Source organism: Emydura macquarii, unplaced genomic scaffold (assembly GCF_026122565.2).
Source record: "Emydura macquarii macquarii isolate MOO-44397 ecotype Brisbane River unplaced genomic scaffold, CSIRO-AGI_Emac_v2 contig_1119, whole genome shotgun sequence".
NCBI classification, from domain to species: Eukaryota; Metazoa; Chordata; order Testudines; family Chelidae; genus Emydura; species Emydura macquarii.
This window is the reverse complement of record NW_027131256.1, coordinates 21,965,078-21,977,109: the sequence shown is the minus strand read 5'-3', so window position 1 is coordinate 21,977,109 and position 12,032 is coordinate 21,965,078. Positions and strand designations below refer to the sequence as shown.

The 12,032-nt window shown below is 41.7% G+C and overlaps 1 protein-coding gene across 1 annotated transcript; it reads left to right on the top strand.

Annotated features, from left to right (window-relative positions):
• The first annotated feature begins 1,937 nt into the window (after positions 1-1,937).
• Positions 1,938-10,945, top strand: HTR1F (5-hydroxytryptamine receptor 1F). The gene is made up of 2 exons (XM_067546425.1): positions 1,938-2,180; positions 9,607-10,945. Exon 2 carries the CDS (start codon positions 9,645-9,647, stop codon positions 10,737-10,739), a length of 1,095 nt encoding a protein of 364 aa, XP_067402526.1. The 5' UTR covers positions 1,938-2,180; positions 9,607-9,644; the 3' UTR covers positions 10,740-10,945.
• Positions 10,946-12,032: the final 1,087 nt, after the last annotated feature.

The following is a 12,032-nucleotide window of genomic DNA, read 5'->3' as shown; positions in this document are numbered from 1 at the left end:
GGTTCCCAGGAAGTTTGGGAAGCATATTTCATTTTAGAAACATTCCCAGTGTGGAAACATTTCATCACTTCTGAAATAAAATTTTGGAATTCCTTTTCCACAAAAAATCATCAAGGTTTTGGCTTTTCATCTCCATGAGGGTGGAACTTTTCCAAAACCTCCACATTTTTCACAGCCAGTTTTATAAGTGAGAGGCATTCAAAGATTTCTCTCATTGCTGGGCCTATTGCAAGGCATCAAACCAGCTTTCCCAGACAGAGCAGCTGTCTGAAATGCAGTACAATAGGCTGCCTACCCATGGGCAAGGTCAGACTAGGGTTTGCCCCAGAGTTCATATTGTGATATCATATCCCAGTCTGTCTCACATAAATGCTGACAAAACCAGTGAAATGAGTATATTAGCAAGAGAGAAATCTTACCCCCATGTCAAAAGTCCAAGCCATTGTAGAGATATTAGACAATTATGATAATGAAGTTAGAGTAAAGAAAGAGAAAACTACTAGATGACACACTTGTAGGTATGCACTTGCATAAGTATTATGTAATCATTAAAGACTGTCAATCTATGAGCATTAAGGACACAAATTTAGGATTGTACCTGCAATTTTAACTTCCCAGGTTTTCCATGATTAATCAGTCACTGCTTAATGTTCTCCTATTTTGCACAGAATTCCATCTGCAGTTGAATACCAACATACTCCTTTTTGCTTGTGATCCCAATGGAATACTTATGAGAGCAGCTTTATCTCAACGCTATCTTGGTGAGCAAAGAGCACAGTAATATCTTTCTGTAGGGCCAGTCAATATTTTTAAAATACAGCTCTCTCTAATTTCTGTAGACTGAACTACTTTTCCAGCTTCATTTTTGCCTGTTCCATTCATTGTGTAAACAAGGCTAATTTGTTGCCACTTGAATGATTTAAATTGCTGATGTTTTTGTAGATCAGATGAAAACACAAACTTTTCTTCTGGCATAGCCAGAAAAGGTTAGCAAAACACACGTTTTAGGAGCAGAGACTCAAATGTGTTCGGTTAATTGTTGGCAGTATGATGTCAAATGTGACTAGCTGTGAATTAATGCAAATTTGCTAGAGGCTTACGCAGTGGATGCACACATTGTTTTATAAAAGTCACATATTAAAGTAGATGTTCCACCAAAATATTTGTTTGACTAAAAAGGACCATCTTTCCTTAACATCATTGTTCTCACCATTCCCAGGTTGGTGACTCCTTATTCGAAGTTAAAAGTGTTCACAACCAACCCCCTTACGCTTACATTTTGTATTCTTGTACAGTATCAACAATGCTAAGCCTGTATAAGGGGTGTGTGTGTGTTCAAGAGGTTGACATAGGATACTTGAACATGAAGGATCAGGTTGGAAGTGGAAAGCAAAATTTCTTTGCTTTAGATGGTAGTGAAGTTTTCAGTGCCTTTTCTGACCTCCTGGGATTCACAACCCACTAGTTGAAAAACTTCTTTACAACATAAATCAAGCTATTTTATGGATGTCCACTCTTCAACCATTTCTGTTACAATTCAATTGAGAATTATGAGGGGCAGCCTCCTACAAAGTATAAAGTAAATCAGGTGGTTTATATAGATCAAAGCTTCACAAACAGTGATCCATGGAATACTTGCTGATTTTCCATGGAGTGCTGGCTGGTTAACAGGAACTGGCTCTCCTCTTTGATTTCTCTGTGCTCCATCAGAACAGATGGTAGAGGAAGATGAAATGAAGAGCAAACACAGCATGACTAATTTTTTTCCCCAAAAAAGGAACAGCCAAGCATGTATAAATACTTCCCAATATTATTCTTCCATATAAGCAATTGCAGTAATTGCCACAGAGGAATGATCACAGGTGGGAGGGGAGATGGGTCAGACTGTCACAAATGTGAGGAAAGGTGTCCCTGAGGCACTGTCTCCAGCAGATCAATGCTAAAAAAACAAAAGTTGGAGAATGTGTATTGTACACCATTGTCACAGTTTGGCTTGAAGACATTCTTTTGTTACAGACGGGGAAACATGGAGCAGTTACTCCTCCCTGAAAATTAACCCAGCAGGCACTCCGCCACTCTGGAAAGATACATGTCTGAGGAGACTAAGAAAAGACTGTCATGAAAAGACAGCCAGGGTTACATCACTCTGTGATACCCACAGCTTCAGTAAAACATAAAAGGTGAGTTCACTAGCCATCTGTGACTGCCTCTGTTCTTTTTTCTATTGGCTGAAAGCGTGCATTTAAAGAGCTGTCTGAAAAGGAAACTTCACGACGTCTCGGCCCCAATACACATTGATGAGATATTTGTTTGCTAGATTTACAGACCTTTTGTATAGATACAAAAAATACCTGAAAGAGGTTTGTTACATATAGTATATTACCCCTCTCAGTCATTGCCTCGGACATCAGAGAGTTGCAGTGTTCAATTCAATAGCCCCTGGATTTGTAAGTCGTGCATGGGAAGCACTCTCAGGGACTCCAGCCTTTTCTTTCCCCTCTTGGTACATAGGCTGTGCAATGCGCTCTGTAAACCAATCTCTTTACAAAGGCTTCTCCCAAGGGGGTGGTTTGATGATAGAATTCTTTATCATCTTTAGTTGACATTAGTTCAGTTGATGTGTGTGTGGTTGTAGTTATTTTTGGTGTCTGTGCCTAGAAGGCCACAGTAGACCCATTTCTACAAGCTGAAAGGATAAATAATTCCAGTTAACTGAGGCTCAGCTGTGAGATCATAGAATCATAGAATATTAGAGTTGGAAGGGACCTCAGAGGTCATCTAGTCCAACCCCCTGCTCAAAGCAGGACTAACCTCAGCTATATCATCCCAGCCAGGGCTTTGTCAAGCCTCAGCTTAAAAACCTCTAAAGATGGAAATTCCACCGCCTCTCTAGGTAACCCATTCCAGTGCTTCACCACCCTCCTAGTGAAAACCTTTTTCCTAATGTCCAACCTAGACCTCCCCCACTGCAACTTGAGATGATTGCTCCTTGTTCTGTCATCTGTCACCACCGAGAACAGCCTAGCCCCATCCTCCCTGGAACCCCCTTTCAGGCAGTTAAAGGCTGCTATCAAATCCCCCCTCATTCTTCTCTTTTGCAAACTAAACAAGATCTAACTAGGTTTTGCAGTATTGTTCTTCTAGCTGGCCAGTAAAATTTTAGGTCCAAAAGCTACCACCTAAAAATGGAGGCAACAATCGACGTGCCCTTGAATGTTCCTCCTAATACTGGCAGGTGAAAAGCTAGTAGAAGAAGAGTTTTCCCCCTTTTGTTTAAAGCTTCAGTACCTGCATCAAGAATATCTGTTTTAAAGCAACTTGTGACAGGTTTTACATTTGACCTGCTTCTAAAAGTTTCCTTCTTTGTTTTTAAAATCAGAATACATAAAATCTGTAGAATGTGTTTCTTGAGAAGCAGGGGCAGCAGAAGAGATGTCCTTGAACATTCCTCTGACTACAATACTCTGGTTTTTCAAAAAAAGCCAAATGTTACTCCAAAGCTTGCTTTTGAGCAAGGTAGCACATACTGAAGAGAAGACTAGCTCTGGGCGAACTGCCATGGAGGGCAGCTCCCTGACCCCCAGTGCACAGGTGCCCAAGTGCTGTCCGTCACTCCCTCCCATCTCAAGCTACTTGTCCAGGGATAGAGTTGAATGGTGCCTGAGGGCCACAGGAATGGCAGGCTCTCCTTATTTATCACTAATGGGTTAGGCATTACCCTTCTCTCCCACCTTATATTGGGAGCTGGGGCTTAGGCAGGTGTGGGAACACAGTGACGGCTGGACACATGCCCCCTCAATAGAAATGTTGTGGAGGCTGCTCTTTGTTTCTGCCCGCCCCCGCATCACACACTGACCTTTAAGCCCCTAGACTTGGCTGTGGAGCAGGTAGGAACCAGGAGCAGCTACCCCTTGCAAGAGACACCCTGACCTCCCTTCTCTTCCCAACACTCCAGCCCTGTATTCAAAGCAAGCTTCCACTGCTTCTGGGACTGATCACCCCAGGATGAAAGCATGCTCGCTTCAGTGTTTTTGCTAGTGCAGTAGTACACACTAGAAACTACAGGTCACCAGATTTGTGGTCAGGAAGGCGTTTAACCTCCTTCCCCAATTGGTTAGTCCAAATGGACTCTTCACCTTCCAGTAAGTTCCTATTGTCACTTTTGTTGTGTATGATCCTCACTGTCATTTGGATGACTGGTTTTGTAGATATCTGGGCATGGGGGTGATCACAATGGGTCAGACTACATAACTACATAAGTCCCACTTTCAAAAGTGACTTAGGCTTTCAAGAGCCGTGATAATTTTACCTTCTTAAAAAACAAAAACATTTGTCTTCGTTTGAGTCCCAGTGAGTGGCTAGGTATTAATTTGGCCTGATATCCAGAAGCCAGGCTTAGTAATCTGCATCATGGACCAAAGAAGCTGGTAATAGGACCAGCAGGGGGGCAGGATAAACATCTGGAGTCAGCAGGGAGAGTAGCATGCAGGATTGACTAGCATGATATTGGGGAGACAGGGCTGTGCCTTAGGAGAGAGCCTGTAGGGTTAAGAGGGCAGAAAAGCAGGCATAGGGACATGGTGTCCATTTAGTAGTTTGAATTTATCACATCCTCAGGCCAAATTAAGCTAATGAAAGCTCTCGGCCCTAGCTTTACTTACCACAGTATATTACTGAGTTTTTAATATTTATTTCAGAGTAACCTTTGGAGCCGTGGGGGAGTGTTCTGACACTGCAGAGATTATTAGCATCTTCACTTGTTATATGGCCTGGTTATAGAGAAAAATTCTCTCCTGGAGCCTTGTCAGCCCTAAAAATGTCCAATTAAAAATATACTGTGTAAAGAAGCTTATACAGTACCACTTGCAGCCAGAAAATAGGGAATCTTGCTTTTAGAGGAAAAGACAGACTTAAACATTTGAAATGTACTTACCCAGTCCTTTTAGTACTATATGGCAAAATCTTCTCTGATCAGACCCTGATTTTGCCCATGAAAAATGCCCTGCTTCATCCAGTTTTAAAAAAAATAAGAAAAGTCTGCCCCCCCGCGCGCACACACACACACCAACAACTGCATTTAAGCTGACATATCAAGCAATATGATACGTTGTGCCCTGCCACCAGGAATTGCATACATCTTGCAATTTCACTAAATGTGAAGAGATCCCCTTGTCGTAGAAATATATCTGCATCTGCAATAGCTTCTACTCATTTTAAATATATTCCACTAGAAAGTATTGTATTCTATAGTATGTTGACTCTAATAATCATCTTTTCAACATACTTTGTCTACAGAATTGCTGTCTAGTTTTTTTAAGCTGCTGTTGCTATGCCAGAAGTACAGATGGTGATTTACAGAAAATACAAAAAGAGAAGGAACTTGATTCTCTGCTGTGTTGAACTCAGTTTGTGCAGCTGTGTTTGGGAAGCTGGGGGTATAAGCCCCCTTTCTAGCTCCCCTGATCCAAAGGTTGGCTAGTTTCTGTAACTTCTACCAGCAGAATGCCATCAGTCCAGGATAACTGAACCAGACTGCCTTCCAGCCCTGACTTGCCCCAGCATTCCCCACACACAAGATCTGGGAAGCCGGTGGGATGAATTTCTGGCCCTATCTCTCTCAGCTTTACAGCACAGGGGAATTCCTCCACATCAGGTGATTCTCTGCCTGTCTTTTTGGGGCAGCTCTAAATCCCTTGGACTTCAACGGCCTACAGACAAAGAGTTTATAATCTAGATGACTGATACTATAGAGCATTAACCAGAAAACACAGCAGTGACGGTTGCCCTTGGGAAACATGAACTTACAAAATCACATGGAATATTCGGATAGGATCAGAATTAATCTGTTTATATACATCCCAAGATACAAACGATAGATACTCACACACAAGAGTAAAACATTTAGATTAAGCTTCTTAATGCATCAGTGAATTGCATGTCTGAGGTACATAAATGGACAAACACAGTTTGCAGGGTAAGATACTCTGTGGGTTTCTTGTAGGTGCAAGCAACATAGTGAATTACATGCCATGACTCAAATCAGCCATTTGCGGTATCAAATGACATGGATAAAGGCAGTCAACCAGAAGTTGCCTTAGATAGGACTGCATATATGGTTTGGTGCACCTTGAGGTGCATCATGTCTGTTCTAGAAAAGAAAAAGCTGAAACCTGTATTTGGAGCTCAGTCCTACAACCCTGACTCACATGAGTAAAGTCTGCAAGCTCAGACCCTTTATTTGCCAAGAAACGACTGAGTAAACGTCTCTTTCAAACATTGTGTCAACTAACAGGGCTCACGCATTTGTAAGTCACTAAATGCTATTTACTATGACTTATATGTAGCACATTGTTTAGCATAAAGACTAAAGGATGCAGTAGAGGATAAATATTTCCTGGAATAAAATACATTAATGCTAGAGAACTGAAAGGTATAAAAGAGGTTGGAAATGTAGACGTTTGGCTCTCCCAGAAATTATCCTTGGTCTCTCTGGTGCATGTGGTTATTTGGTATTGCTGTACATACTGTTTACTGCAATACTTTAATATACATACAGGAAGTCAGGAGGAAATCACAGGAAAAACTTGCAGTCAACAAGGTTTCTCCCATGACGGTTAGTGTTGATAACAGAAAAGTAAAATAATTCCACAACTCCAGATAAACACCCACCTTGGAGTTTAATCTTAATCTATGACTCCTGGGGTGGAGCTCAACCTTTTTAAAGGCATCCTGGAGCTGCGTCCTGTTAGCAGTCGTTCTTATAGCCCTTTCACTTGCTTATTCAAAGGGAGGGAGAACCTGGCTAGGAAAGTGCAACTGTTTGTGTTAAATTGTGTGTCAAATGTAAACTGGGGTTTGTAGGGGGAGGGGCTCCCACACAAAATTGAGAAATCTTGCATGGTTCCCTTTTCTTTTGCTCCCCAATAGATTCAGTATGTCACATCCGCTAACACACCACTGCGTATATCTTTTCCTGATTACATTGTATATGCATCCTAAACATAGCCAGTATGTTAAAATGCATGTACTCGCATGGCAAACCACAGTATCTATTGTCATATCACACAAGTCATTTCTTTGCAAATAATATAAATGGCCAATTCCTAGACGTGGATGCTTCCTCAGGGCAACAGGATTAGTATCCACAGTAACAGCAGATTCAAATCTGAATGCTAAGTGAATAGCAGCTTCTCCTCCCCCGCCTGGGGTTGAAAGAGGCTCTGGTTTAAATACCAGAAACCTAATATTTATCTAGATCAATTGAATTAGCAAATTCATGTTTTAATAGCAATTTTGTAAGATATACTTAATTGCAGTAACATTTATTGTGGCAGGTAAAATACAAAGCTAGCTGAGATTCTTGAACGGAATCTGAGTCAGAACAGTAACATAATGCAATATCTGGCAGCAGATGCAGTAAGTCCTTCAGATATCTGCTAGTGTCTTTTACCATTGCCCTTTGAAATTGGAACACAATTCCTTATATGTGAAAAATTTCTTCATGCAGTTAGAGATACCTGTGACTAACCTTGGTGCCTCTCTCAAAAGCACTGAGTTCAAGGCCATCTTTGTCAAGCCTACAAGAAGCTTAGATTTTGAAAATAAATTTTGTAAGAGTACATAGATTATGTTGTTTTACTGGCTCCATCGTCACTTTTACCATGTGAATCCTCCACAATAAAGCATGAACACAGATGGTTTGTTTTGACTTATCCACTGATGAAGATGCTGTCATAAAGCCTTCTATATATCATGTAAGGACTGATGTCATACATAGGGCCTTGCATGCATCCTGTGCATTTCTACAATGCATCCTGGGCACTGTGATAAAATTTCATGCAAAGACCTGGAGGTTGAAGTTGACCACTCACTGCAATGGGATCATACTTGTGTAACAACAAAGCTCGAGTCTAGCCTTATATACAGTAGTAATACTATAGCATCTAAAAGCTGGATCCCTAAACTAGAGCTGGAAGGCACCAGCTGGAAGGCAAATTTAGTCATTACTGCCAGGATGTATTGCCACTAGATGCCTCTAGATCAGTAGGCACACCCTAGTTGCTCAACAGCACCATCTGGACTGGTATAAATGGAGCTCTGATGGAAGTGCAATTCAACCACACCATACAGCAGCGCTTATAAATCTCTAAGTCCAAACAACTAGTAAATTTCCAGAAAGATGACACAAAAAAGATGACAAACCTTAGCTGAGAACATGCCCCTCTAAAGAGAAGAGAAGACTCCCAAGAAAGGATGTAGGCAGCATGAGCGTAGAAGGAGGGCTGTTCATTATAGGAAACTAGCAGGTATTAAGCTATCCACATAAGCCTGTGTGAGATGGGACCAGTAGAGAAGCATATGCAGTTCTGTTTTGGTAAGGAAACATTATGCTGCCACTATGCTTCCATAAAGCTCCTGCAATATGTTCTCAGTGCAAACCTAGCAGGAAGAATTCACTGTCTGCCATGTAAGGAAAACCATGCACCATTTCTGTGAATCTACCTATGCCACTTTTCTTAATGATACATTCTCATACTGCAGGAGCTCCTACATAAAGGATGTCATACCTTTCAAAACTTGATAAATAAGTTTCATTACTTCCAAACTGCTTTTTGCTAGCTGGTAATTAAGTAGTAATATCAGGCAGTATGAAATTTGTAAGATAATAGACTATGTTGGATAGTTAAGGCTTTCTAAGGTAAGACCAGCTGCTAGACATCATCAAGATAGTTATTTGTGAGAGAACCTCTTTTCTCTAGGTATTCCTTAAAGGCAATGAAATGAGTTTTGTTCAACTAAAGTAACTACACTTTATTTCAGTAGGAGGTCCCTAAAAGGCTACTAAGTCCCATAATATATCTGCTACATCTGCTGCCAATAACAGTTGTTTCAAAAAGTTTTAAAGTGATACTGGTGTGATGGTGAAGGAAAAATGTTTCAGCTCATTTAAAAATGAATTGGGAGTTTATGTATTTTTAAAGGGAGAGAGAAATTGCTGTGTTTAAAGTATGAACTATGCATACATATGCCAAATTTCTGTTCATAATTTAGGTACTTTTGAAAACTTTACCCAACCTAAAGTAGGTTTTAAAACCTATTTTCTTAGTATTTAACTGCAATGTATTTTCCTTGCTAAATTTCCTCCTGCACATCTTCAAGTAGTATGTAAACTAACCCTTGTTTACTTTTATGTGAAGATACAGTTTATGTCTGAGCTCAGAAAACCTAAAGAGCTTTCAAGGGGACACCGGACATACATGAACCTGCACTTGGCAGGTATCATTTCCAGCTTGCAAAAAGACATTCCCTCTAGTTCTGATCAAGCTAGCATACTAAAAAAAAAAAATAGAAGTGTTTCTGTAACTGGGTGAGGGGTAGCCGGCCACGTAAGCACCTTTGGTCTTGGATAGGATTGTACTTGGGGAAGTTAGCCCCTCCTGCAGCTCACACCGCTGCAGCTACACTCAGACCTTCCAGCTCCAGTGCAGACAGACAGACTCCTAAGTCACTTTTGAAAATGGGACTTAGGCACCTTTGAATATTTTGCCTGTTGTCTTTCCTGAAGCCTTATGGCACACTTTCTAAATAGTGTTTATTTTTCCATAGATGTCCTCCTTGGTTAAACATCACCTTTAAAAGAAAACATGGATCCAATAAACTCAACTGAACAAAATTACACATCAGAAGAACTATTTAAAACAGGGACATCAAAGATTCTTGTTTCAATTACTCTCTCTGTGCTGGCACTAATGACAACAGCCATCAATTCTCTCGTGATGACTGCAATAATAGTGACAAGGAAGCTCCATCACCCTGCCAACTATTTAATCTGCTCCCTTGCAGTGACTGATTTCCTAGTTGCAGTCCTAGTGATGCCCTTCAGCATTGTGTATATTGTGAAGGAGACCTGGATCATGGGACAAGTAATGTGTGACATTTGGCTGAGTGTTGACATTATGTGCTGTACCTGTTCTATCTTGCATCTCTCTGCCATTGCTTTGGATCGCTACCGAGCAATCACAGATGCGGTGGAGTATGCCAGGAAAAGAACACCTAAACATGCAGGCATCATGATTGCAGTGGTGTGGATCATATCCATTTTTATCTCTATGCCTCCTTTGTTTTGGCGACACCAGACAACCAGCAATGACGACGAATGCATCATCAAACATGACCACATAGCTTTCACCATTTACTGCACATTTGGAGCCTTTTACATCCCACTGGCATTGATTCTGATCCTGTATTATAAAATCTACAAAGCAGCAAAAACATTTCACAGAAGGAGTGTAAGCCGCATTGTAAGAGAGGAGGTAAATGGACAAGTCCTCTTGGAACCGGGTGAAAGAAGCACCAAATTGGCTTTGACACATAGCACAACAGAAAAAACATCTGATCCCTCAGCAGACTTGGATAAAATCCATATCACATTACGAAGCCCTAAGTCGGAGTCCAAGCAAGAGAAAGGCTGGAAAAAACAAAGAATCTCTAGCACGAGAGAACGAAAGGCAGCAACTACGCTGGGCTTGATTTTGGGTGCATTTGTGATCTGCTGGCTCCCCTTTTTTGTAAAGGAAGTTGTTGTTAACACTTGTGAAAGGTGTCAAATTTCAGAAGAAATGTCTAATTTCCTGGCGTGGCTGGGATACATCAATTCTCTTATTAACCCACTAATCTATACAATCTTTAATGAAGACTTCAAGAAAGCATTTCAGAAGCTTGTGCGATGTAGGCAATGACGGAGTATCTGTTCTTATAGGACCGCATCTGAAAATTGATTTTTTTAAATATATATAATTTATAAGGCTTCTAAAAAAAGAGACATTTGTTGTATTTAGGAAAGAGAAACACATAACTTTGTATCAGTAGCACCTTGTAGTGTAAGTTGCAAAGAGACAAACTGTGGTCAATGTTGTGCTGGAAAGGGAGTGGTTCCATACACAGTACGGCCCCAATCTCGCATAGACTTATGCGCTTGCTTGGCTTTAAGCACATGAGTAGTCCTGGTAAAATTACTCCTATGCTTAAAGTTAAGCTCATTCATAAATCTTTGCGGGATTGGGGCCTAAAACATCACTCGCTGATCATACTACAAAGGCTAAATGCTGAATTGCTTGTTTAGGCAAAACTCACCCTCATCAATGGGCTCAATCATGCCATTTATCACACCATGGATATGCAGCATACTGCCACCGGTCTGCTGGGGTGCAGCTGTCACCCTGCCTCTGCCCGGCTCCATTTGGGATGAAGTATACCCCTGGGGCACACCAAGGGACCAGTTCCTGCACTCCCCTTGCAGCACAGCAGGCTCTCCAACTGTGGCAGATCTCTGGGCAAGGTAGTCCATCGAGAGCAAGCATTGTGTGTCCTCCATGGTCTCACACACAAAGGACAGTCACAGGCTTGACCTAGATGGGATGAACAAACAGCCTCGAGTGCCTAGAAGCTACTTAAGTGTCAGATTACTGCTGGCCAAGGTATGGGAGTACAAGTGACAGGAAAGGTGTAAAATGCCTCCCCGCTTGTGCCTCCTTCCCCTGCCTCAGATACCAGGCACAAGCACTCTCCTGAAGACAAGGGCTGCTCCCTGCTAACACTGCTTAGGTCCTGAGCCATCTCAAAAGGGGTGTGGGGGGGAAAACAGTCGTAGCCCAGAGATGGCTACCAGGTGTTCAGGGAAATGTTTGCTAACCCCCCTGAAAGACTCTGGGTCACACACCACCCCCACTACAGGCCTGTGGCTAATAGCCACAACAGAGCCCAATGTTAGGCTGCTTTAAAAACTTAAGACCAATGGGTCATACCTTTAAAGAGGAATATACCAGTTTGCCAGGCTAAGCATTGGCTTTATCAGCCTGTGTTCACTGCCTACCCCATTCACCTGTGTCTTCTAACAGCCATTGGAACTTAGGCTACTCCTAATGTCAGGGTCAGACTGCAAGCAGCAGCAATGCTCAGCAAAGAGCTTCCTTGCTAATGCAGGGAGTGGTAGTTCAGGGCACCTGTTACAAAAGCCTGACGACTTGGTACCC